Here is a 22453-nt window from a genome sequence, read left to right as displayed (position 1 = left end):
AGTCCTGCCTGGCCCGGATGGCCCCAGGGCCTTGGGGCCTGATGCCCCTGATTGGGCCAGGATGGGAGAGACAAGTGGGGTTCCAGGGCCCCGCTCTGGCGGCAGGAATGGGAGGAGGAAGGGTGGGACGCACAGCTGGCTCCCAAAGCAATCCCAGGTCCTAGTTTGGCAGGGCTCCCTGAGGCAACCCCACTTGTCTGAGGACACGAGCACACTATCCACCACCTGGGGACACCTCCCACAGGCCTTCCCCCCGCGGGCCCTCTTGGTGAGACCCCCCCCCAGCCCCCACCCTATGCAATCCCAGACTCTAGGGTTTACCTCACAACAGACTGCAGCTTCGGCTGGGACATTGCAGACCTGCAGGAGGCAGAAAGCCAGTGAGCCAGGGTGCCGCACGTGCCCTGAGGCTCAGGGTGCAAGCCCAGCCCTGCCCAGCCCTATCCAAGGGCCCCCCCCCCCCCCCCCCGTGCCAGCACTCGGGGGCCGGCCCACCAGCACCACCCGAGCAGAGCTGCTCCCTTGCCCTCCATGCCCTTCTCTCTCCTTCCTTTCCCCCGCTGTCCCCAGGAGCCCACCTTCCTGCTTCCCTAGGGGACCCTCTCCCTCATGCCAACCTTGCCCTGGGCCGGTGCCCTGCTGAGACCCCAGTGGCCCTTGAAATAAAAGACCCAGACTGTGTCAAACTCTGCTTTATTGGAATAGAGAAAACAGGCGACAGGAATCACACTCGGTGCTGGCAGCTCTAGGTCCCCTGCCACCACCCCTTTCAGCCCCAAGGCCGGGAGACTCCTGTCCCCATGGGGCTCTCCCACTTGACTGGGGCAGGAGAGGCCTCCACTTTGGAAAACTGCACGGGGTGGGAGCTTTTGATGTGCACTACGCTACCAGCTTCACAATTAGCAGCGAACTCCCACAATGACAACACGACTGGACGAGACATTTCGGGGAAGGACACAGAACAGTAAAGCTGACCCACGGCGCCACTTGTTAATAACAGCCCCACGACAGAAAACACGACACTGGCGCGCCGGCCACACCGCCCCAGGGGGAGGCAACAGAGCCAACGGGAGGCGGATGGCACAGGGAGGCCCCGGAGGGGGCCGGCGCTTTCACTCCCAGCACTGGAAAGAAGTCACTGAAGTCACTGAATGCACATTCTCTGCAAGGATGGTCCAACGAGGGGACCCAAAAGGGGGGAGAAACACTTTAAAAAGAACAAAGAAAGCCTGCTTCCCGCCCTGAGTGGACGCCTGGCCGGACATGGCAGGTGGCAAGAGCCGGCCGTGGTCCAGGCTAGCCGGTGAGCTCGACGGGCAGCTCCCGGCCGCACAGGGCCTCCCACTGGCGGGCCAACAGCGAGATGAGCTTCTCGCGGCTCTCGGCGCTGGGCACAAACACCTGCCACTGGACCTCACGGCCCTGGCCGGCTCTGGTGGGACCACCTGGCACCTCCCCGAAGTGGTCCAGGGTGACGTTGCCCATGAGGTCGTGGCCCTGCACGTCGTCAAACACGAGGGTTAGGGCCTGCGGGTAGGTCTGGTAGCCCATGAGCACGCGGTCCAGGTCCCGGACGCGGCGGCCGTCGTCCAGCCGGTACCGGTCTCTCTGCGGTGGCTCTTTGGCGAATTCGGGCAGTGGGTAGTGGACGAAGTCCTCGTCCAGGAGGAAGATCTCAGCGCTGGTGAGCAGGAGTGTCTTGGGGCGCAGCATGCCCCTGCAGCGCCCGGGGGGCGGTGTGCCCACCTGGAAGGCCTGCACATAGAGCAGGATGCTGAGGGACGGCGCCTTCTCTGGGTCGGCCATCTTCTGGGCCACAGTGAATGTCAGGTCCCCGATCTCCTCCTCACTGGGGTAGGTGAACTTGACGCGGCTTGAGTGGATCAGCTCGTAGTTTTCCAGCTTCCCTGCAGAGAGGGGCGCCCCAGGGTCGTAGCCTGGCCTGGCCGGCGCTGGGGCCCAGAGCACCCGTGAACCCAAGCCACCCATGATGGCAGGACCAGGGCCCAGCAGAAGCAGGGGAGTGGCTCCAGGCCCCCACGCTCGGGCGGAGACCCACAGGCCAGCAGCTCAGCGCACGGCAGGCACTCGAGACGCCAACTGCCGGGTGGCTGAGAGTTTGCTGGGATGTAGGCTCTGCCGTGGAAAAGCCCACGGAAAAGCCTCGCTGGCTAAGCGGGAAGGAGAGAAAGTGAGCGAGGCAGAGGGGGTCCTGGGCAGAGAGAGGTGCCCTGGGGCCTGCTGCAGCCCGAGCCGGGCTGGGGGGTACCTGCAGTCTTGTTCCCAAACTCGGAGTAGAAGTCCTTGTCGACAGGCTCGGGGGAGGGTGTGCGCTCTAGTGAGGAGAGCACGCCCATGAGGTGCTGTAGGAAGCAGTGTGTCAGGTAGCTGTCCCGTGTCAAGCAGGTAACCACCTGCATCGGGGAGGAGCCTGTGGGAGAAGGGGCTGGTCACGGCTGCGGGCCGCCTCTCCCCCACCTCATCCCTGCCCCCCCGGAGACCAGAGGAGGATCCACGTGGGAAAGCATCATGGGGCCTGGGGAGATAGCTATTTCTTGGGCCGGAAGGGCTGTGACATTTTTCTGGAAAGGGATGCAGAGGCATTAGGGAAAAAGCTTAGCTTTCTCTCTTCAGGAAGTGTGAGTCAGAAACATCCTGCCCGTGAGCCCTGGGCCCACTCTCCCTGCCCGCCGGGCACTCGGCCGCCTCGGTCCCGCCTCGCACTTGAGCCCTGGGGGATTCTGCACGCTCAGCAGTTCCTGAAGCTGCTTCCTCCCGCTCCGGTGAACGGGCTTGTGAGCAGAGATAACTCAGGCTGCGATAACGCACCCACATATGGAAGGTGGAAGCCCACTGGTGACACTGGCCTTCACCCAAAATAGGACAAAGCACGGCGGTCACTCACCCGTCAGCCGGAAATACTGGTCGAAAAGCCCAACGTTGACTGCCTGCAAGTCGCTGAGCTTTAAAACAAAGCACTGGGAGATGTGGAAGGGACTGTTGTTGTAGTCTGTGTTCTTCTGATGCCAGAAATCTGCGACGGAGAGACAGGCACCAAGTGTGGTGCCAGGCAAGCACGGGGGTCCCGGGTGCGCAGCTCTGGCCAGCAGGCAAGGAGCCGCCCCTGCCTCTACGGACGGAAAGCCTCACGGGCCACGCATTCCAGGCTCTGAGCCTTGCCTGGCTTCAGCCGAGGCACCAGGAGCCCTACAACGGGCCACTGGCAAAGGCTCCCACTGGGGTCCCACAGGACAGAGGCTGCCCAAGCCCCTCCTCGCCCCCCGCCAGTTCCCGGGCCCTGGCCGGGCCCTGCCTTGTGTGCTGGCCTTAGGTCTCTCATGATACCTCCAGGAGAGAATATGGTTGTCAAGGCCCCTTCCTGAGACAAGGGAGGCTTGGCCCAGCACGGCCAAATCCCTGCTGCCTCAGGCCCCGCGGCCTGTCTCCTCGGGCACGTGCTCTGAACTCCCGGGTGCCAGGCCCTGGCGCCTACCCTGCAGGGGCTCGGAGAAGTAACGGCGCAGGCCGTCATGCAGCACGAAGTACACGGCCTTGGTGGAGAGCAGCACGCAGGCGGTCACCTCCAGCCCCGGGGTCTGGTAGAACACCACTGAGCACCACATGAGGTGCCTCAACTCCTCGTTTTCCACCTGGACACAGAAGGGCTGGGTCTGGGCCCGAAGCAGAGCAGGGCGGGGGGCACAAAACTCTCTTCTAGGCCGTGCCTGCCTGACAACAGAGCTCTGGGCAGGGCACCCCCCTCTCCCCGCCGGTCAGCCCCACGGCCCTGGTGACCTGCACGTCCCAGTGACATGCCCGCAGTCCTGGATGAGGAGGCACAGGACCCTCATCACATCTGGTCCATGCATTTATAAACTTGGAAGCAGAGAAGAATGGAAGGGTGGGAGATGTGTGTGGGGCGGGGTGTGTCTGGGGCCCAAGGTGAGGAGTGGCCACAGGGAGAGGTGGTGGCAGAGACAACGGACCGGGGTGGGGCAGCCCAGGACCTGCCCCCCGCGACTCCAGCTTTCTGCACGCGAGGGCCAGCCAGCAGGCCCGCTCCGGGCCTCTACCTCGGCGATACTGCCGTGAAAGAGCTCGATGATGGTGCTCCCCCGCAGGCTGGCGATGTGACGGAGGGATGGGCAGGCGGGCAGGTGTGAGGGGAGCTGATTCTCCTCCGACGTGGAGCGGATCAGGTGCTCGCTTGGGTACTGAGCGGGGGCCTCCGCCTGCACCTGCGGCTCGGCTGGGGCCAGGGCCGGGGCCTCCACAGAGGCTGGGGCTGGGCTCTCCGCTGGGGACTGCTCTGGGGCCGAGGCCTCTGCTGGGGCCGAAGATGGAAGCGAGGCCTCCACTGGGCCCAAGGCCTCTTCCAGGGCTGGAGCTGGGCCCTCCACCGGGGACAGGTCCAAGGCTGGTGCCTCCACTGGGGCTGGGGCTGGGGCTGGAGCTGGAGCTGGAGTCTCTGCTGAGGCTTCCTGGGGCCGCTGGTCACTGCTGCACCTCCCAATCCCCCGAGAGATACTGTGTTAGCACCGGGACCCCGAGTGGAGAGTCCTATCACACACAACCTCAGAGTGTGATGGAACAAGCACCATGTCTGAGGTCACCCGGGGATGTCATCTCTAGGTTCCCCACAGGAAGCAGAACAAAGGGAAAGTACCAGGCCCTTGCTCTTAGAAGGGAGATGGGTGGTCGGGGGAAAGACAGGCAGTCTGCTACCCCAGGCAGGGACGGCCAGATGTACGGCCCATGGACTAAGAATTCATTTTCAGAAGGTTGTAGAAGCATCAGAAATGCCACTCCAGAGTCCAGAGCGCCAACCAAGGTGCCCAGGCCCGGGACCTGAGTGCAACCAGAGGTGAGAACCAAAACCAAACGGCCCCTCAGCTTGCCTTTGGGTCCTCCTCAGGCAGCCCAGGCTGTCACCCCACCCCGCCAACATCCACGTGGCCACACTGGGTTTTCATAGGTCTGTTCCAAGCACAAGACCAAACAATGCTCACAACCCTGAAAGCTCAGGTTAGGAGCTGACCCCGAGGTGGGGAGGACCCTACTACCGGCCTACATGCCTGGGGCCCAGGCTGAGGGGTCTTTTGGACATCCTCTCTGTTGGGATAGTCCAGCCGTCGAAAGAAATCCCTGGGCTGTGCCCCCTCATCCTGCGGCAGAGATGTGTCTGCTGGGATAGAGCAGAGCAGCTGTTTTCTGCATGCAGTCCCCATTGGGGGCAGGTTCCAGCCACGCTTGGGGACAGCATGGAAATGGGAGACGAGGTGTCACCACTCGAGGCCTCGGCGGTGGGGGGAGGCCATGGGACTTAAACTGGGCCCAAGAAGGGTACCCGATTCATCCAGGGAGAGGCTGGGAGCCCCTTCGGAACCTCAGTTGGGGGGCTGGGATTAGAGGCAGAAGGTATGAGATGTTGGGGTGAGGACAGCGTTACTACTGTCCACAAGGACAGAAGAGAAAATGATGCTGTATCTCAAGACAACAGGAAGACCAACAGACGAAGGGCTTTCTTGCCCATGTTGGGGAAGCCCCAGCATGTGTGAAGCCAGGGGCCAGTGGCAGAAGACAGGCACCCTCCAGGGCACGAGGCCCCTCTGGAGTCTTGGGTGCAGGTGAGCTGAGGGTAGGACCACGGCAGCCCACAGGCCTCCCTCTAGCCTCAGCTCCAGATGGTCCTGACGGAAGCCCAGGCAGGGTGCCAGGGGGAAGGCAGACAGAGGACGCAGGGACAGAGGGAGGAAGAATAGGACAAGACTGCCACGACTTCCCTGTCTCCCCTGATGCAAGAAGGAAAGGCGCTCTGAGCGAGGGAACCGCCCGGCTCTCAAACTCAGACCTCAGACTCTGCTGCTCTCAGCCAACAAGTTCCTCTGGAAAAACTCACAGAATTACATGCAAAGAGAGAGCCCCTCAGCGACCCAGTTCTTCCTGAAAAGGGGTAGATGGCTCACCAGCAGAGTAAGGCTTGGCACGGGGTGTCAGAGGGAGCCAAGGGCAATGCTGAGGCTGGTCAGCAGCCGAGGAGGGACAGAGGACCCAGGCCCACCCTGGGCCCACTCACACATGCGGACACTCACAGATCTCATTTGGGGTGAATGGTCTCAGACACGGTGCCCACCCCCCCCCGCCACCCCAAGAGCCTGTGCTCGGTCTCACCTGGCCCTGTCCTCGGCAGCTTGGCCTTCCACAAGGGGGCTCTGGGACCGGGCCCCGGTTGCGGGGGTCTTGGCAATGACCACGGTCTTCAGGTCCTGCAGCGAGGCCCGTAGCTGGTTGTAGATGCGCAGGAAGTGGAACTTCTCATGGGGCAGCACAAAGATGGCAGTGACAAAGCGGTAGCCCACGAGCAGCTCCAGCACGTGGCCGTCGGCGAAGGCACCCCGCGGCTGGGTGCAGCTGCGCGTGGGGTCCAGCAGCACCGTGGACAGCGGCACGCGGCTGAGCTTGAAGCTGTTGCGGTTGCGACAGTTGTGGGTGCCGCGGTTGGGCATGGGGTTGAAGTCGGCCTTGATGACGTTGAGGTGCTGGGGCGTGAGCAGTAGCCAGTAGGGGATTGCAGCAGACTTGACGGCCTCGGAGGGCGCGCAGCAGGAGCGGCGCACGGCCGAGCAGAGCGTGCAGCTGGCCCACTCGATGTTGCCCGAGTAGTCCCCAGCGGCGGTCTGCACCATGCGCTTGTCGCTGTAGACCAGGTAGACTGGGAAGCAGCCCTGGCTGCGCTCCTGGCAGCCGCCCGCCACCTTGTAGAAGGTGAGCAGCTGGCGGAGGAACTCCTGCAGGCTGGTGTGGCTGCCGTAGAGCACGGGGCTGCACAGCATGGCCATGTGCTGCGGGGCAAAGCAGGAGCGCAGGTCGGCATGGAACTCGTGCAGGTTGGCGGCGTCCGAGATGATGAAGAGCGTGTTCTCGCTGTGCCGCACCTTGAGCACCAGGCACAGCTCCGGCATGAGGAAGCCGAACTCGGTGAGGTCGCCGTGGGGGAAGCAGAAGACGAAGCGCAGGGACGACAGGATGTGCTGGCCGCTGCCCCGCGACTCCTGGTGCGGGATCTCGAAGACGGCGACGCCGAAGTCGGTGAGCACGAGGCAGGCGGCGAACTGGCGGATGCTGCCCTGCACGTGGATCAGGAAGCACCACAGCACCTTGAGGATGCGGATGTGCTCCAGCAGGAAGTCCTCGTCTGCGCCCAGGGCCCACTCCAGGGCCAGGCGCTCCTCCTCGCCGTCCTCCTCCTCCTCCTCCTCCTCCTCTTCCTCCCCCTGGCCACCCTCCTCCTCTTCCTCCGCATCTGGGGGCCCCATTTCGAAGTAGCGGTTCTCAGCGGCGTCCTCCTCGTCATCATCGTCATCCTCGCCCTGCTCGCCCTGGGCCTCCTCCCGCTGGTTGGCGGCCTCGATCCAGGCGGGCAGCTGCCGCTCAATGGCCTGCCGGATGAGTGTGCTCAGGCGCTGGATGAAGTCCTGGTTGGTGGCCGTGTAGCCGATACAGGTGAAGGGCAGGAAGATGATCTGGCCAGACCCGGGCACCACCTGAACCTCCGGCTCCGCATGCTCCGGGCTGCGTAGGGAGAGGACAGGTCAACAGCACGCTGGGCTGGGCCAGCCCTACCGCTCACATGCAAAGCCTGCATGTGGCCTTGACGGACCAGCTCAAGGGTCTCCCAAGCCTTTGAAACAGCTGAGCCCGTGTCCATGACAAGTGCCCCAGTCGGGAGCCGGGGTGCTGGAAGGCTGGGACTGCCAGCTCAGTGAGAGTCTACGCCCCCAGGGCTCAGACCACAGGCGCTCAGCCCTGTCCTACCCACACCACACGGGCTCCCCCAACAAAAGCAACAGAAAGACCTCTCAGTCACTCAGAGGCTGGCTGTGAGCCCCAAAGAGAACGAGAGCTCAAGGGCATGAAGTCACTTGTTGACAATGGTTCCCTTCAGGGGCACCCAGCGGCCTCTGGGATGGAAGTCAGGGAGTAAGCCAGGTGGGTCTTAGGACTTTCACATTTGAATGCTAGCTCCTCTTGGGGCGCCTGGGTGGCTCAGTCGTTAAGCGTCTGCCTTCGGCTCAGGTCATGATCTCAGGTCCTGGGATCGAGCCCCACATCGGGCTCCCTGCTCAGCAGGGAATCTGCTTCTCCCTCTGCCTCCACCCCCGGCCCCGGCTTGTGCTCTCTCTCAAAATCTTAAAAAAAACATGCTGTCTCCTCTTGGCTACTGTGGCCTCCGTGAAAAAGCATATACAGAACTTCTACGAAGGCTCAGGGGGTGAATACCTCAGGTTTTGGAAGAGCCCATCCACATAATCTTTTTTTAGCAGTGCTTTAAGAATGTAACAATCATTCTCAGCTCAGACTGTACAAAATAGGCTGTGGACCAAATCGGCCTTGATCTGCTGACCCCTAGTATGGGATAACGTGTCAGACAAACTCCAGCGATTAGGATTTGGAAACAGACCAGAGCCCACCTCGTTGCTGTTTATTTATTTAAAGGAAGAAATAGCTCTGAAGCACTTCTACGAACAGATTGTTAACAAAATCCAACTGGTTCCCACTAGTCCACAGCTGGGCATGTGCAGAAGGCCTAGGATGCCTTCTTAACCTCTTCCTTACCTCACACCGCCAACAGCTCCAGGTATGTCCCGTAAATCATCAGAAGGTGCCTGACGAAGAAGGACATGCAGTGAGCCCCCTACTTGCTGCAGCCATTTCCTGGCACCTACTGGGTGCCGGACCCTGAGCCAGGCACCCTGCCCCAGCTCACCACCCTGCAGGAAGCTCCTCACCATCCCCACGCTTCTCTCGGGGGCGGATACTGGGGCCCAGAAAGGCCGAGAGAGACTCAGCCAGTTACACGGCAGTGCACTACAGGGCTGCGATTGCGGCCTCTGTCTGGCCCCAGCCCATGCCCCCAGGCCCTGGGCCGGAGCCTCCTGCCACTCTGCAGCTCAGCACGTGCCCCTAGGTCTGGCATCCGAGTGCTCCTCATGCCACCCCAGAGGGTCCAAGTGGACAGTCTAGCAATGCGGCAACTGGCCCGCAGAGATCTCAATGAGCAGAGGCTACGCAGCACCTGGCAAGGCCCTCCCAGTGGTCTCTGGGCAGTGCGGAGGACCTAGGGCCCGGGAACCCCCTACTGTGTGCCCCTGGGGAGAGCGGAGGGAGGAGTGCCAAGGAGTGCTGGGACAGAGCGAGGACTCCGCAAACTGCCCAGGGTCACAGGGCCGTCACCCTGGACTACTGAACACAGGGCTGGATGGAGGCCCAGGAACCAAGCAGAATCCCCACATCACACCTGCCTTCCTCCTCTCTTCCCAGGACAGAGAGAGAAGTTCCAGAACCCTCAGCAGTAGCCACAGAGGAGGTGCTGGAATCAGAGTGTGTCCCAGACTACTAGGGTAACATGCAGGAGCGGGAGGAAGAGCCCAGCATGCCAGGCAACAGTGGAGAAAGTCTTCCTGATGGGTGTGGGACCCAAACCATCCCCACCTAGGGCTTTCTGAACTGCCTTTCCCAGGAGAGTCCACTTATGGCAGGGGAGGGGGGCGGCGGCTAAGGGCCATCTGGATTTGCCCCTAAGGGCCTGGTGAGAGAACTGCCTGTTCCTATTAGCCCCGAGAGAGACAGACAGAGACGAGAAACAGATACATACAAACACGGACAGACAGACAAGGAACACAAACTGCTCATCACAAAGCAGAGCGCACCAGGCAGCAGCAGCATCTGCCCCAACTCCAGCCAGGCCACCTCCACCTTCCAGCCGAGGCAAATCCTACTTCCGGACAGCCCCCGGCAGGACAGTTGGTCCACAGAGATAAGCAATCCCCAGAAACAGGAGGGGGGGCATTACCTGTCCGGAAGGGATGGACTCTAAGGAATCAGAGCATCCCCTGGCAATGGGCCGGTCCTCGGGTGTCAGACTGTCCGTGGATGAGAGGCTGCTGGCCAGGGCCTCCTCCTGCACGAACATGATACCTGGAGAGACCAGGGGCGGGCGGGCAGGGTGGGCAGGGAGAGTAGCCATTCAACAAACAGGGCTGGGCCCTCAGGCTTCCGGCAGGACTAGGGGCCTCGTCAGACCCCCTAACCCAGCCACATGGATCACAGAAGAAAACATTAAAAACGGAAATCTTAACCTCGAAAAAAGAACAAATGACTGCTTATCTAACTTCAGGGCAGGGACAGACTTTCTAAGCCTAAATCCAAAGAAGAAATTGACATGTGTGTGACTATGTAACCACCAGACTTCTGTAAGAAAAAACTGAAGATAAAAATGAAATGAGAAAAAAAGTACTTGCAATACTTGACAAAGATGTGTGTCTTTAATCTATAAAAGGCTCTTCCAGATAACAAGGACGGAAGTGGGGGCGGGCTGGAAACCCCGTTAGGAGACCGCAGGCATGAGCAGCCGTCCCACAAAGGAATGGCCGTTGGAAAGAACACAGAAAGCAAGGCGCACCCCCACAAGGAACCGCAGAAGGGCGAGTCGAAACATGACCTCAGTTTTGCCTTGCTTTGGCAAAGGTCTGACAGCCTGCTCTGGCCTTGGCCTAACTGGGCAGAGGCGGGCAGTGGGCACAAGCTGGCCTGCCTGCTGGAGAGCAGTGTGGCAGTATGTCCATCAAGAGCCTTCAACGTGTTCACTCCTGGAACCTCTTTCTAGGAGAATGACTGAACTTGGCCCCCCACCCCACTAACACATCTCTGCAAGCTTCACAGACATGCGAGGGCTCAGGACCCCTCACGCGTGAGGCCGGGCCTCCTCGCAGGCTGTTTTCCTCCGGGGCTGGCAAGGACGAACTGTGCTCAGCACCCATGGCCCGTTTTCCACAGGACACTCCCCGCTGACCCTCCACGGACAGCGCACTGACTCATGCACCCCAGAAACACCCGGCGTTCTTAAACCCTGCTGAGGCTGTGCGATGAACACAGCTTGCCTGGGCCTGTTACTTCACTCCATTTTCCACAGTGGTGGAGAGTAAAGACTTTTTAAAAACCTTTTCCTAAATGTAGCTAGCTGGGAGAACGCTGAACACCGACCCCCAGGTTCAGAGGTCTGAAGGAGCCCAGGGCTTGCCTGGCTTTGCCACCAGTCACCATGGTTCAGTGAAATGACTGAGCTCCAGAGATCCCGGGCCCTTGTGCAGCTCAGCTGCCCCCCAGGGACAGGACAACCCATGCAGCCCAGGGGCTCTGCCCACAGACTAGCCGAGCCCAGAGCCCGAGCCCAGAGCCCAAGCCCAGAGCCCCAGCCCCACGCCCCGAGCGAAGCAGCGGGCACTATGCGCAGGCAGGGGGGCGGCAAGCGCGCAGCCATGCACGAGGTGCGGTTCTCGCCTGGAGTCCACCCCTCTCCTCCCTCACACGCAGATCCTCTCTTCCTTCGAGGTTCACCTCACACACTACCTCCACTGCAAAGCCCTCTCTGCTCTAGACATGCCTCTCCCTTCTACAAACGCCCCCACGTCATCCTGCCCTCGGGCACAGCAGCTCACCTCCCCAAGAGGCTCCAGGTTCCTTAGGGGCACTGTCCTGGTCATCTGGAATCGCCCAATAAGGACGCAAGGAAGGGAAGCCCTTACTGACCATTCCTGACGAGCCAGGAGCAGCGTTAAGCGCTTCCCCAGTATTAGCTCATGCACGCCTCTCATTATTTACCACAGTTCATCAAATCTAAGATGCGTGGATGGGGCGCCATCTTGGTCTTAGCGGGTGTCCACGGAAGGCGTTCACACGACTCCATCACGAGTACCAGCTGGCTGACAGCGACTATGAGACGCCATGACTGAAAGACGCATCTCAATTTCAGAGAAGTCACGGTGGAAACGGGTGCATCTTAGAAACGATGAAGTAGGGTATGTCCACTTCACAGTTGAGGAAACAGAGCTTCAGAGAGGCTGCACGTTGCTTGAAGGCACACGGCCAGGGAAGCTGGGATGCAAACTGAGCTGCCTCCCTCCCGGGTGCCTGCTCCTAACCACTTCTCTATGGACCTGGCTGAAGAATCAACTCTGGCATTTCGTCCGTCAGCCCCTACTGGTCACAATCCTCCATGGCTCCAACAAGCTGGCTAACAGCTCCTGAGACAACCAGAGGCCTGGTGTTAACGGGATAGCGCCCAGTTTATTCACAAGTATGTTTATATCTACAGGGGGGAGGCTGGGAGCAGAGCTGCTCCCTTTGGGAGAAATCCTGGCCCATCCAGGCAAGACCCTGGACGGGTAGCACAGGGCTGAGCACAACCCTCTGCAGACTCCTCCTTAGTGAGAAAAAGCAACGTTTTCTTGCCGCTACCCACCCACGCCCTGTTTGGAACTGAGGAAATGTGGACGGGCACAGTCTTTCTGCTTCCTTCCTGGCCCGTGGACTGTACAAACAAGTGGTCAGGAAGGGTCACTCAGAGGATGAGACGAGAGGCATCAGAGTGCCTAGATGGGGCCCGAATTCTGTTGTTTCTCACAGAAAGGAAAGAGATGTGCACACAAAGACATCCACTACAGTTTTATTCATAAGAGGTGCAAATCTGGAGACAATGTCTAAATGTCTGGTAGCCGGGAAAGAGGCGGGGGGGGGAGGGGGCTGTGTACAGACTACAGTGAGCCAGTCTGTGACACGTCCCTGGGAGCGGGGCAGACGCCTTCCTGCCCACCCAGGGGCTGCCCGCAGCTGCAGCTCTGGGGGCACACACCTCATGTCCCGCCCCCACGGGCTGCGCTTTCCCGGCTGGTCCTCCGCTTGCTCGTTCACTCACACACTCACTCGCTCATCGATTCGACAAACGCTGACTGAGAACCGGCAGGTGCCCGGCCTCGAGGACCAGCCACATCTCCCCGTCCCCCAGAGGCCTAGTCCCACGGCTTCTCCGCAGGCTGGCGGGTGCTGTGACGGGGCAGCACTGGTGGCCCCCAAGAGGGCTCTGGCCCGGCGGCAGGGAAGCTTCTTTGCAGGGATACAAACCCCCTCCTCCTTTTCATGTAAAAAAAAAAAACAAAAAAAAAAAACCCCAGAATTTCTCAGTCAAGAGTGTTACAGAAGCAGACTGACAATTACTCTGGCCCTTACTAACACCACCGTTCCGTTCTCGTGAATCCTCTCTCCTACCTCAGGGTCATGACCCCGGTGAGCTGCCGGCCACAGGCGTCGCGGTTCAACCTGAGCGCGTCTCCTTTCTCCCCTCGGCCCCCCCGCGGGATGGCAGCAGAGCAGAGTTCGTACCACAGCCCGGTCCCCCTCGCGCCCTCTGACGCCTGTCACACGCCATGTTTTGTTAGCGTGAATAATGCTGCAGCTCCCCATCAACTTATCCCACTCAGATAAAATCCCCACCGGCGGGATTACCAGGTCAAGGGGCGGGAACGTTTTTCTGGCTCTTGAAACATAGGGTCAAACTGTTTTCCCAAGACCTCACACCAAGTTCTGCGTCTCCAGGAGCCCGGGCGGGTGGGCGGCGTTCTTTCCTGTGTGTCCCGAGCCTTGGCTCCACTCGGGACGGCACACCCTCCCCTCTTCCGTGGGGGCCGGGCCAGCAGACACTCTCATGGGACCTGCTTCACTCACTCATCTCCGAGGATGCCTGGGTTCAGAGGTGAAAGCCCTTTGAAAACGCTAAGACAGTGGGCGGGTGAAGGGAACTGGTCTTCCACGGGTCCACGGACAGCCCATCTCGGCCCCACACACACAGTGTTTGGGGCTGGATCACACCGCAAGAGCCATAGAGATGAGGCAATGATAAAAGAAAGCTTCCTACACAGGGGTCGGGGTGCCCGATTCAGGAAAGTCACCGGGCCTGGCGTCCCGTTAGCAAGGAGCCAATCTGCCCATGCTGCCTGCGGGGGAGCAGCGGCCCGAGCCTGTTCAAAGGGCAGCCTCGGGCCCCCCCCAGAAACCCTTGGGCTCCTATGGGAACCGGATGTGGGACTGAGGCCAACTGGGGACCCTTGCTAAGCAAACCACAGAGCTGAAACCAAGCCGGCACCCCCCCACCGCTACCCCAAGAGGTGCCGCTTACAGACAGCGCCATGCCCTCCCTGTGTCTGAACCCTGCCGGCACCTCCCCCCAAGCCCAGCCGGGAGCCCAGGCAGGACCTGTGCCACTCTGCTAGCTGGCAAGACACATACACAATTACCTTGGTTGGAGAGGATGGGCTGGGGCAGGGAGGCGGCGGTGGGAGCCACGCTGGGAGGGGAGCCACTGGGTCGGACGCAGGGGGCAGCTGAGAGCCGGGAATCCTCAATGATCTGAGGAGGAGTGCTCAAGTCAGCTCCAGGGGAGGAGGAAGGAGCTCCCAGCTCTCACAAGCGTGGTGATGGTGAAGGCGGTCCCGCCTAGTCCACACAACCCCGCGTGGCAGCTGCCGCCACCGCCCGCCTCGAGTAGGGGAGAACAGAGGGGAGGATGCTTGCCCAAGGTCAAGCAGCCAGGACATGGAGGGGTGCGGCCAGGACACAGGGGCCCTGAGTGCTCCACGGCCCTGTCTGGCTCTTCACCATCACTCCTGTCACCTCCCACACAAAGACCCACCTTCTTTTCCGAGTTGTTCAGCTTTGACTTGACTTCCTTGGCTTTCTGAATTGCTTTTAGCACTTCCACGGTGTCCAGCTCCTTCTCTGTGGTTGCTGTGTTGTCCAGACAGACCTACAGAGTTCAGGGAGTGGCCATCAGCACAGGGGTTGACGAAGCAGAGTGGAAGGGGCCCCGCGAGGACACAGGAGGCCAAGGGAGGCTCTGCCCCCTGGCAGGTGAGCTCTTCACCCCCCATGGAAGTGACCCCAGAGCTCCCCCACTGCCCGGGCCATTTCTGGGAGCCCCGCTGTGCACAGGGGGTACAAGAGGCACTGTGACGGCCTCTCGGGTGGCTGGGGTGGGGGAAGGTGGTGACCTGATCCAAGCCCCCAATTATGGCAAAACTCCAATCAGTGGGAACGAGGGGAGGGCCTCTGGGCTGGGGACCTGGGAGGGCAAAGACACGGGGAATAGGAATAGCAGACAGGTGGGGACCCCCATCTGCAAATCAGGAGGGGGTTGTGACTAGCAAGCAGTGAGGGCTGGTAGTGTGGTCGACGGAGGACAGTCCCAAGGGCCCGTGGAAGAGCTGCTGCCACGGCATGCAGCCGGGGGGGGGGGGGGGGGGGGGGGGGGGGCATCTTGTGAACCCGGGCGGGGGGGGGGGGGGGAAAAGGGGGCGGGGGGCTATGAAAAGAGATGAGGAGGGTGGCGGGGGGGAAGGAAGCAGACAGACGCCCAGGTATCTTCTGGCCTGGGATCTGGGGAGAAGGGGGAGAGGCCTGCTCGAGAGTGAAAGGACGGGTGAAGCCGGCTGAGGGTCTGTGTGGCTGGCATGGCAGCAGGTGGCCAGAGCATGCATGGCAGGCAGCAGATGCTGGCTGGAGCGCACGGCAAAGGTGGGCAAACCCTTTAAGGTCTGCCGTCCACAAAACACAGCGTGGCTTTAACAGGCTCAAGACAGTCCCTCCACCCTGGGTCTGTGCCTGCTGGCTGGTGGGGAGCCCTCCTGGCCCGAAGCTCTGACAGAGGCGACAGGACAGCAGCCAGCAGGAACCAGGGCCGCCGGCGCCCCCACAGAAGGGGCAGGGCAATCTCCCCCTGGGGAGGCAGCAGACTTCCCGGAACCGTCCTTCTGAAGCAGGGAGGCAGAGGACAGTGGACATCGCCTCCGGCACGGCCTGGGAAGAGCCAGACTCCATCCAGGCCGTCTCTCTGACAGAGCAGAGCCGCCCAGCAGCTTACCTCGGAGGCCCTCTCTCCGAACTGAGCCAGCACCTTGGTTCGGTAGTCAGGGATGATGCTCAGGGGGTTGTTCAGCAGGGCCACGTGCTCCAGACACGGGAGGCTGCCGATGCTCCTGACCTCCTCCATCTGCAAGAAACGAGTTCCCTTCCCTCATCCCTTCTCTGAATGCTTCGGCAACAGGCCAACACGTCGGAGGGCCTCTTTTCAACACGAGACAGCTCCACCATTCTTCTTCAGGGTGAGAAACTCCCAGGCACAGCCATCCCAGGACCCCGGGAGCCTTCCGGGCCGAGGCTCACCTGCTCGATCCTGTTGTCGCGGAGGTCCAGGTTGACCAGGGAGTAGAGCTTGTGCAGGCCGCTCAGACTCTCCAGGAGGTTGCCCGCCAGGCTGAGGGTCTTGATGTTGCCCAGTTTGGTGTGCACCCCTTCCAGGGAGGAGAGCTTGTTGTAGGACAGGTCGAGGTGTACGAGGTTGTAGAGGTGCTGCAGCGGCATCGAGGACAGGGCACAACCGGGTCAGGCCCGGGCTCCCGAGCAGGCGGGCTGCCACGAACACGCGGCGGGCCTCCCACCCTCCAACGCCCACCTGCCCCGGACAGCTATTGGCAAGGGCCAGCCCTGCTCCCCAGCACATGCCACGGCCCCGGGGCACCCCCTGCAGAGGCATCTCGGCCCACAGGGGAGGGGCCAGCTGTGAAAATCAGGCTGTCTGTCACCGTGAGGGAGGTGTACCGTCTTCATCACACTCAACTTATACTTCCGCGTCTTTTCCCCACTCTTTGAATCTAGAGCAACAATCGCCCAGTGCGTCACTGAGACCCTAAGGGGACACCAGCAGACCCCGCCTTTACAAACCTCCCGTGCACCCAGACACCTTTTGGGGGCCTAAGAGAGAAAACCCCAGGGGATGGCCAAGCTCCCAGGGCAGCATCAGCCTCCTGAACTCTCAGGAGAACAGGACCTCGAGAAGCCCACAGAAGGTGGTCTTTAAAGACATGAATTACCTGCAGGTTGTCCACGACCAGCACTCCGTTGTGACTCAGGTCCAGGAACTCAATCTTTGGAATCAGTTTCTTGAGAAAGAAGAGAGATACGTGAGGTTACCCTAGGACGCAGGACCCTCGGTGGCCCCTGTACCTGGTGGACAGACACCGTGAGATGCTTCTTCCTGACCACGGACGCCCCAGCCGGACAGCTCTGTGGGGCTGCTGCTGGGACGCCTCCCGTGCCCACCCAGCAGCCTATCCCAGGGGCACACGGGGCCCCCAGTGCTGAACACAGGCCACTGTTCCTAAAGAAGCCCTGGCTTGTGAAACGGACAGTGGCAAGGTCCCAGACGGGGAAGAAATTTCATCCCTCTTCTTCAGCCCTACCCAACCCCTCCAAAGAGTGCAAATACAGGAATCGCTCTCCTCTTGCCCAGGTACTATCTGCATGTCACTCTTATGGGGGTGTGTCTGGCATCTATGGAGTGATTTTCCACTCCACTCCCTGGGAGTAAATGTCCGCACTTACTATGTTTCTCTTATCAAATGTGCATGCGATCAATATGCTTCAGTGGGCTCTAACCACCACCTCACCTATTTTAAATAATCCCACTTAGAAATTAATTTAAAAACTTGAAGCAATGCACAGAGCACTGGGTAGAGGTTTTCCATGGTCCTTCTGAAAAGGCCAAGTTGAATACTCAACCTCAGGGTGTGATCAGGCCAGAGAAGCCCCCAGCACCTGCAGCTGAGAACGTACCACAGACTCGTCAATCTCGGAGATGCTGTTGTGGCTCAGGTCTAGAGTGGTCAGTGCCTGCCACGTGGGGATGACAGCGGTCACAGGGCCTTCCAGGGCTGTGCCTTCTGGCTCCCACTCATCAAATTCCGAGGCTTCGGGAACAAGGACTTCCTGTGTAAGAACATCTGTTGAGCACCACAGCTGGCCTCACGCAACACAATCATTGCAAAATTTCAGGAAGGGCTTCAGCACATTTAGCATGTGGAAGTAAACTTGCATTAAAATGGGCTTCAGTTCATATGGCTTTCCCCGATTGTGAAATACTTGAAAAGCTTAGCAACCTAACAGCCACTTGGAATGTGTTCTGACCCTGCCTCATTAGCAAATGCTTTTCAAACCCAGAAGAGCCTTTTGCTCTGTGGTGCTGCCTTTTCTGGCTTAAACCTCAGGAGCTGAAGATCAGAATTCATGGTGTTTCCAGGGACCGGTGCTTTCCCAGTGAGGAAATGGTCCCCACTGAGGACAGTAGGCCATTACTGCCCATTACGTCACAGGGGAGCAGCAGGGACACAGGGGCACCATCAGAGGGCAGGAAGGCAGGCCTCCCTGTTTTGGCAGTTGATGCCCAGAAGACCTCTCCTCCCTCGATGGATCCACTTGGGCCCTTTCAGCGAGGCCGCAGGGAGCGCCTCGGAGAGAAGCCGGGTTGCCCAACACCCCAGCTCTTTACACAAGCCCATCTCAGCCAGCGGCCTCAAGATTTCACCAAACCCAAATCTGGATCAGACACTGGAAGTCACAGAAGTAGCCACTATGTTTGTTCTATACCCGCAGAAGGATTTTAACATTGATAAGATGTAATCCACAGAAAGGTAAACAGAAAAGAAACCCCTTACTTTCTCAATTCGAGTATTTCTGTTGCTCACACACAAACGAGAGCGAGCAGCATTTCCACAACCTGGCCTGTCTACCTCAAGGCCTCTCAGGGCAAGACACAAACAAGTATGAAACCAGGGCTTCTTAAGCTTAGAGGAACATTGATATCAATCTAATGAACATTCTGTCCCTTGCCACTACTTAGCAATTTGTTCACCTCCAAAACCAGTGACATTTTTGGGGGGTGGGGGTGGGGAGACCCGGTTCCTTCAACTCTCTTGTTTAACAGTGTGGATTTCTGACGAAGACACAGACCACAGCGTCCCAGGGACTGTCAAGCAGTGGGAGGATCCGCATGAGTGTGCGGCCGCCCAGCGGGCAGGTCCAACCTCCACCGTCCGGCAACAGCTGGGACGCTCGCACCGGCCCTCAGCACGGAGGAGCGCGGCGCGTCGGCGCAGGACCCTGCCCCTCATGCCCCGGCAGGAAACGGGTGGAGCTCACCTTCATAGAGGTTGCGGAGAAGCGGACGCTTATTGTGGCTAGGGTGGGCTTTGACGCGACGAGTCCCCGGATGTGCCTGGCACCACAGTGACTTATCTGGAACAAAAAACAGCTGCATCTCAGAAAAGGCTGTAAGGGCTGACTAGGGCTTGGCAGGTGGACAGGAAAAGCGAGCTCTGGAAAGCACAACTTGAGAGCGAAGGGCCTTGGGCACACAGTGAGTACGATGTGCCCTCTTGCTCACCCAGCCCTGCTTCGCTGGCCTTGGTTGCCCTGCAGCGAGGAGGGAGGGCTACACGCCCAAGCACGCCCATGAACGCTACCCACCTACACGCCCCAACTGTGGGGCCTCACCCTGCGAGCAGAGGCTGAGTTAGGCACTCTTCTAACTCCCCGGTCCTTCCTCAGCCAGCTCTGGCGGAGGCACACACCATAGGTTCCCATCAAGGGATGTGGTCCTCAAGGTCTCTGGGACTAATCCAGAATGGTGCGGGCAGAATAGTCCCATGGGTAGCAGAGGCTCTGGAGTTAGACTTGGCTGAATTCAGATCCCAGCTTCCCCTCATTGACTGTGTGGTCCTGGCCAAACTTCCTTACCTCCCGAACCCTCAGTTTTCTGAATAAAAATACCCATTTCATAGGGCTGTTGGGAAGCTTCCATCGAGAAGCGTCCATCAGGACACAGGGCTGAACACAGAAGCACACTCCAGAAATAGATGCTTTAAAGCATTTTTAAAAATTATCCATTACTGAGGCCCCTTGCATTTAAAAAATGTTAACAAAACTGACATCGTGAACCCGGGAATTTGGTAGTGAGTAACACAAAGTATTTCCTGCTAGGTGTGGGCACACCGGAGGGCAGAGAACCCTCAACGCCCTCTGGGGGTGTGCTCTGGGAGGCACAGATTTGGAAATGGCTCTGCCTGACCCTCAGGACGCCCTCCCAGCACTTCAACTTGAGCCATGAGGAGAAAGAGCCAAGTGCTGGAGCTCCACCCTGTCCACACGCTGCCTGTGCCCAGAGCAGACGTGCAGACCAGCCAAGAGCAGTAGAGGCCCCTCTCTCTCCAGACCTTCAGATGGGCCTGACTTGCCTAGCGGGGGTCTGTCACATACTGACAAACACGAAAGCAACAAGGCCTGACGGGTAAGCCCAGACACACTCTCTAGCCACAGTAATCAGAAGCAAGACCACACCCGCGTGGGCTCAGCCCCGCCTAGACTCCAGGGGTCCTGGGTCTTACCTCCACCTGGTGAAGAGCCTTGAATATTGACAGATCAAAAGGCAGGAGTTGCTCTTGAATGTTGCTGGTTCCAAATGGTCCTTCTGTGCCAGAAACCTGTGGCCAGACACAGGGCTTGAATCAGGGCCGCTGCTCCAAGTGCTCCCCGGCCACGTTCGTGGGGGGCTGTTGCAGCAGCTGCAGACCTGACTTGCGGCTCTGCCGGGCCACGTGAGGCGCAGGAGGCACGTACCTCCACTGACCACTTGCGTGGTCAACAAAGCAGGCTAAAGTCAAAGTTTAAAGCAAGGGGGCCCTGGGTCACGACTGCCCCCTGGTGCTCACTGCCAGAAGTGCAGTGCCAAGAACACCAAAGGTGGCCTTCCAGCTCCCAGGGCCCATTCAGCCACCTTCACACACACTGCCAGCCAGTGAGCTCTTCGGCCCCACCTGGGCTCCATGCCCACAACCGAGAGGCTCTCCAAGCTACCACAGCTTTACCTTCAAGTACTTAAGGCGACAGGTGAAGTCCAGGATGTGCCCGAGGTCAGTCTTGGCGTCCCCACTGGCACACGTGGGCTTTCCGTGGTGCAGCTGCTCAGTGACCGCGTACAGCTGCAGGGGCCCGATGGCAAAGACCTCGCCAGCCCCCAGGAGCTGTTCTCCTGCAACAGCCGTGCCCCCAGGGTGAGCGCCCGGCCCCGGCCCCACTGGGCAGCCGGGGCGTCTGCCCCCCTGGCCAACAGTTAGCAAGCGTGAGGCAAGCACCCTCAGGACGAAGCCATGGTCCTGAGCTCACGCTGGGCACAGGGCAGACCCAGGACACACGATTACAAAGGAGGGAAGGGCCCTGAGAATGTGCGACTGGGGAGCCTCCCTGAGGCGAGGCCGAGTCAAAATCTGCGGCACTGAGCTGGGACCAAGCCGGTGTGAGGCACGTCGGGGCAGCAGACCCACGCCACAACCTGCACACAGCCCGAGGTTAGGCGGGGCCTAAGGAGCCAGCCCAGCGCAGGACCTGCGAGCAGGCGGGGTTCTCAACAGTCCTCACTCTGCTCCTCCCGGCCAGGCCCCCTCTCGTCCTCAGTGACCTCATCGGCACCGCTTGGAAGGAAGGCGGGGAGATGCCCGACATGAGGCTGAACGGCAGGAGCGCTCACTACACGTTAGCTACTGTTACGAGGCTCTTTGGCAGGGTCATGACCCAGGACTCGCTTCTGTTTGACGTCTCAACTCTCTCAGGTCAGGACAAAGCAGGTGCAAGATGGCAGCAGGTCACCCACCTTCCAGAACTCCACCACAGGGCTTTGGACTAGATCCTGAGCCTGGGGTTAGCCCCTGACACGGGGACTCAAGAGTCCTAAGGTAAAAGACCACAGCTTCTTAGACCTGGCTGCCTGTAGGGCCGGTGGGCAGGTAGACAGGCAGGCTCGGCTGTGGACCAGGCCCAGGGATTTGAGCAACCCTGGGGAGGTGGGCCCTGGTGCGCACTCGTTGGCAGGAGTTCCGTGCCACCCTGGATCCCGGCTGCCTGACAAGTCTGGGCGAGTGGCCACTGTTTTGGGGACTCCCGGCCACATACCTTTTTCAAAGAGTTCCTCAGCCAGTGCCGCAGTGATGCCGTTTATCTCCTGCAGAGAAATGAGCCCGCAGTTAGAGTTCCCCTGCCCCCAGGCCCTCGGACTCACACTCCCGGCCAGCTACTCTCTCTGTTGCTGCAATGTCAACTCTCTAGAAAGTTAATAAAACAAATAGAGCTTGTAACATACGACAGGAGAGAGAGGAAACTATAAATCAAATTGCCCAGGAGGGGAAACAGAGTATCTCCAGTCCTGTGGACATCTGGAATGTCGCTTCAAAGGAAGAACAGGAACAGACTATCGCGCGACTCAGCACCCACAGGCCCTGGCTGTGGCACGAGGCCTGGGAGGCTGGCCAAGCCTGGCGATCCTCGCAGTCAGCTGGGAAGCCAGCAGCCCCCAAAACTGGCCCCAGAGGATCCCGGGAGAGGGCGTGGCTGAGAGGAAGTCCTGTTTCTTCTGAGAGTGACCGTTTCTACTTTCGTTCATGTTCCAAAGGTGCCTTAAGAAAGTGAGTGCTGGCTCTCTGCCTGTGCTCGTCCTTCAAGCCTTGCAACAGTCCCCATGGCCCCAGGGTCCTAAGAAAGAGGCAGGAAAGGACTTCCTTTCAGGAGGCCGGAAAGACTAAGCCCTCAGTCATATTCAGAGCTGGCGTGCTGGGATCTACACCATGGTGGGCGATGCCTGAGCGCCTGGCTCACTCCGCGGCCCCAACGCCCCATGCGAGGAAGATGGCATCCTGAACCCCGTTTCACAGATGAGCAAACTGAGGTAGAGAGTTGCTGT

The 22453-nt window shown here is 59.9% G+C and overlaps 1 protein-coding gene across 4 annotated transcripts in view; it reads right to left on the bottom strand.

Moving 5' to 3' along the window:
* Nucleotides 1-677: 677 nt before the first annotated feature.
* Nucleotides 678-22453, bottom strand: part of NISCH (nischarin) — a 33352-nt gene continuing 11576 nt past the window's right edge. The window contains exons 4-21 of one of the 4 annotated variants that reach the window (XM_032411421.1): nucleotides 21670-21718; nucleotides 20589-20752; nucleotides 20109-20204; nucleotides 18865-18960; nucleotides 17503-17655; nucleotides 16761-16829; nucleotides 16054-16239; nucleotides 15752-15880; nucleotides 14525-14638; nucleotides 14130-14241; nucleotides 9854-9978; nucleotides 8617-8666; nucleotides 6172-7572; nucleotides 4074-4509; nucleotides 3494-3650; nucleotides 2906-3034; nucleotides 2270-2431; nucleotides 678-1907 (exon numbers count right to left, since the gene is read on the bottom strand). In XM_032411421.1, coding sequence (XP_032267312.1) covers nucleotides 1297-1907; nucleotides 2270-2431; nucleotides 2906-3034; nucleotides 3494-3650; nucleotides 4074-4509; nucleotides 6172-7572; nucleotides 8617-8666; nucleotides 9854-9978; nucleotides 14130-14241; nucleotides 14525-14638; nucleotides 15752-15880; nucleotides 16054-16239; nucleotides 16761-16829; nucleotides 17503-17655; nucleotides 18865-18960; nucleotides 20109-20204; nucleotides 20589-20752; nucleotides 21670-21718 — 4239 coding nt within the window. In that variant the 3' untranslated portion in view covers nucleotides 678-1296. Of the gene's footprint in view, nucleotides 1908-2269; nucleotides 2432-2905; nucleotides 3035-3493; nucleotides 3651-4073; nucleotides 4510-6171; nucleotides 7573-8616; nucleotides 8667-9853; nucleotides 9979-11661; nucleotides 13577-14129; nucleotides 14242-14524; nucleotides 14639-15751; nucleotides 15881-16053; nucleotides 16240-16760; nucleotides 16830-17502; nucleotides 17656-18864; nucleotides 18961-20108; nucleotides 20205-20588; nucleotides 20753-21669; nucleotides 21719-22453 lie in introns of those variants that run through there. The other 3 variants (XM_032411422.1, XM_032411423.1, XR_004300374.1) reach the window with 3 other exon arrangements.

The sequence above is a fragment of the Phoca vitulina genome, unplaced genomic scaffold (assembly GCF_004348235.1).
Source record: "Phoca vitulina isolate PV1807 unplaced genomic scaffold, GSC_HSeal_1.0 scaffold13, whole genome shotgun sequence".
Lineage (NCBI taxonomy): Eukaryota > Metazoa > Chordata > Mammalia > Carnivora > Phocidae > Phoca > Phoca vitulina.
Note: the sequence above shows the minus strand (reverse complement) of the source record. Positions and strands in the feature narration are given on the sequence as shown.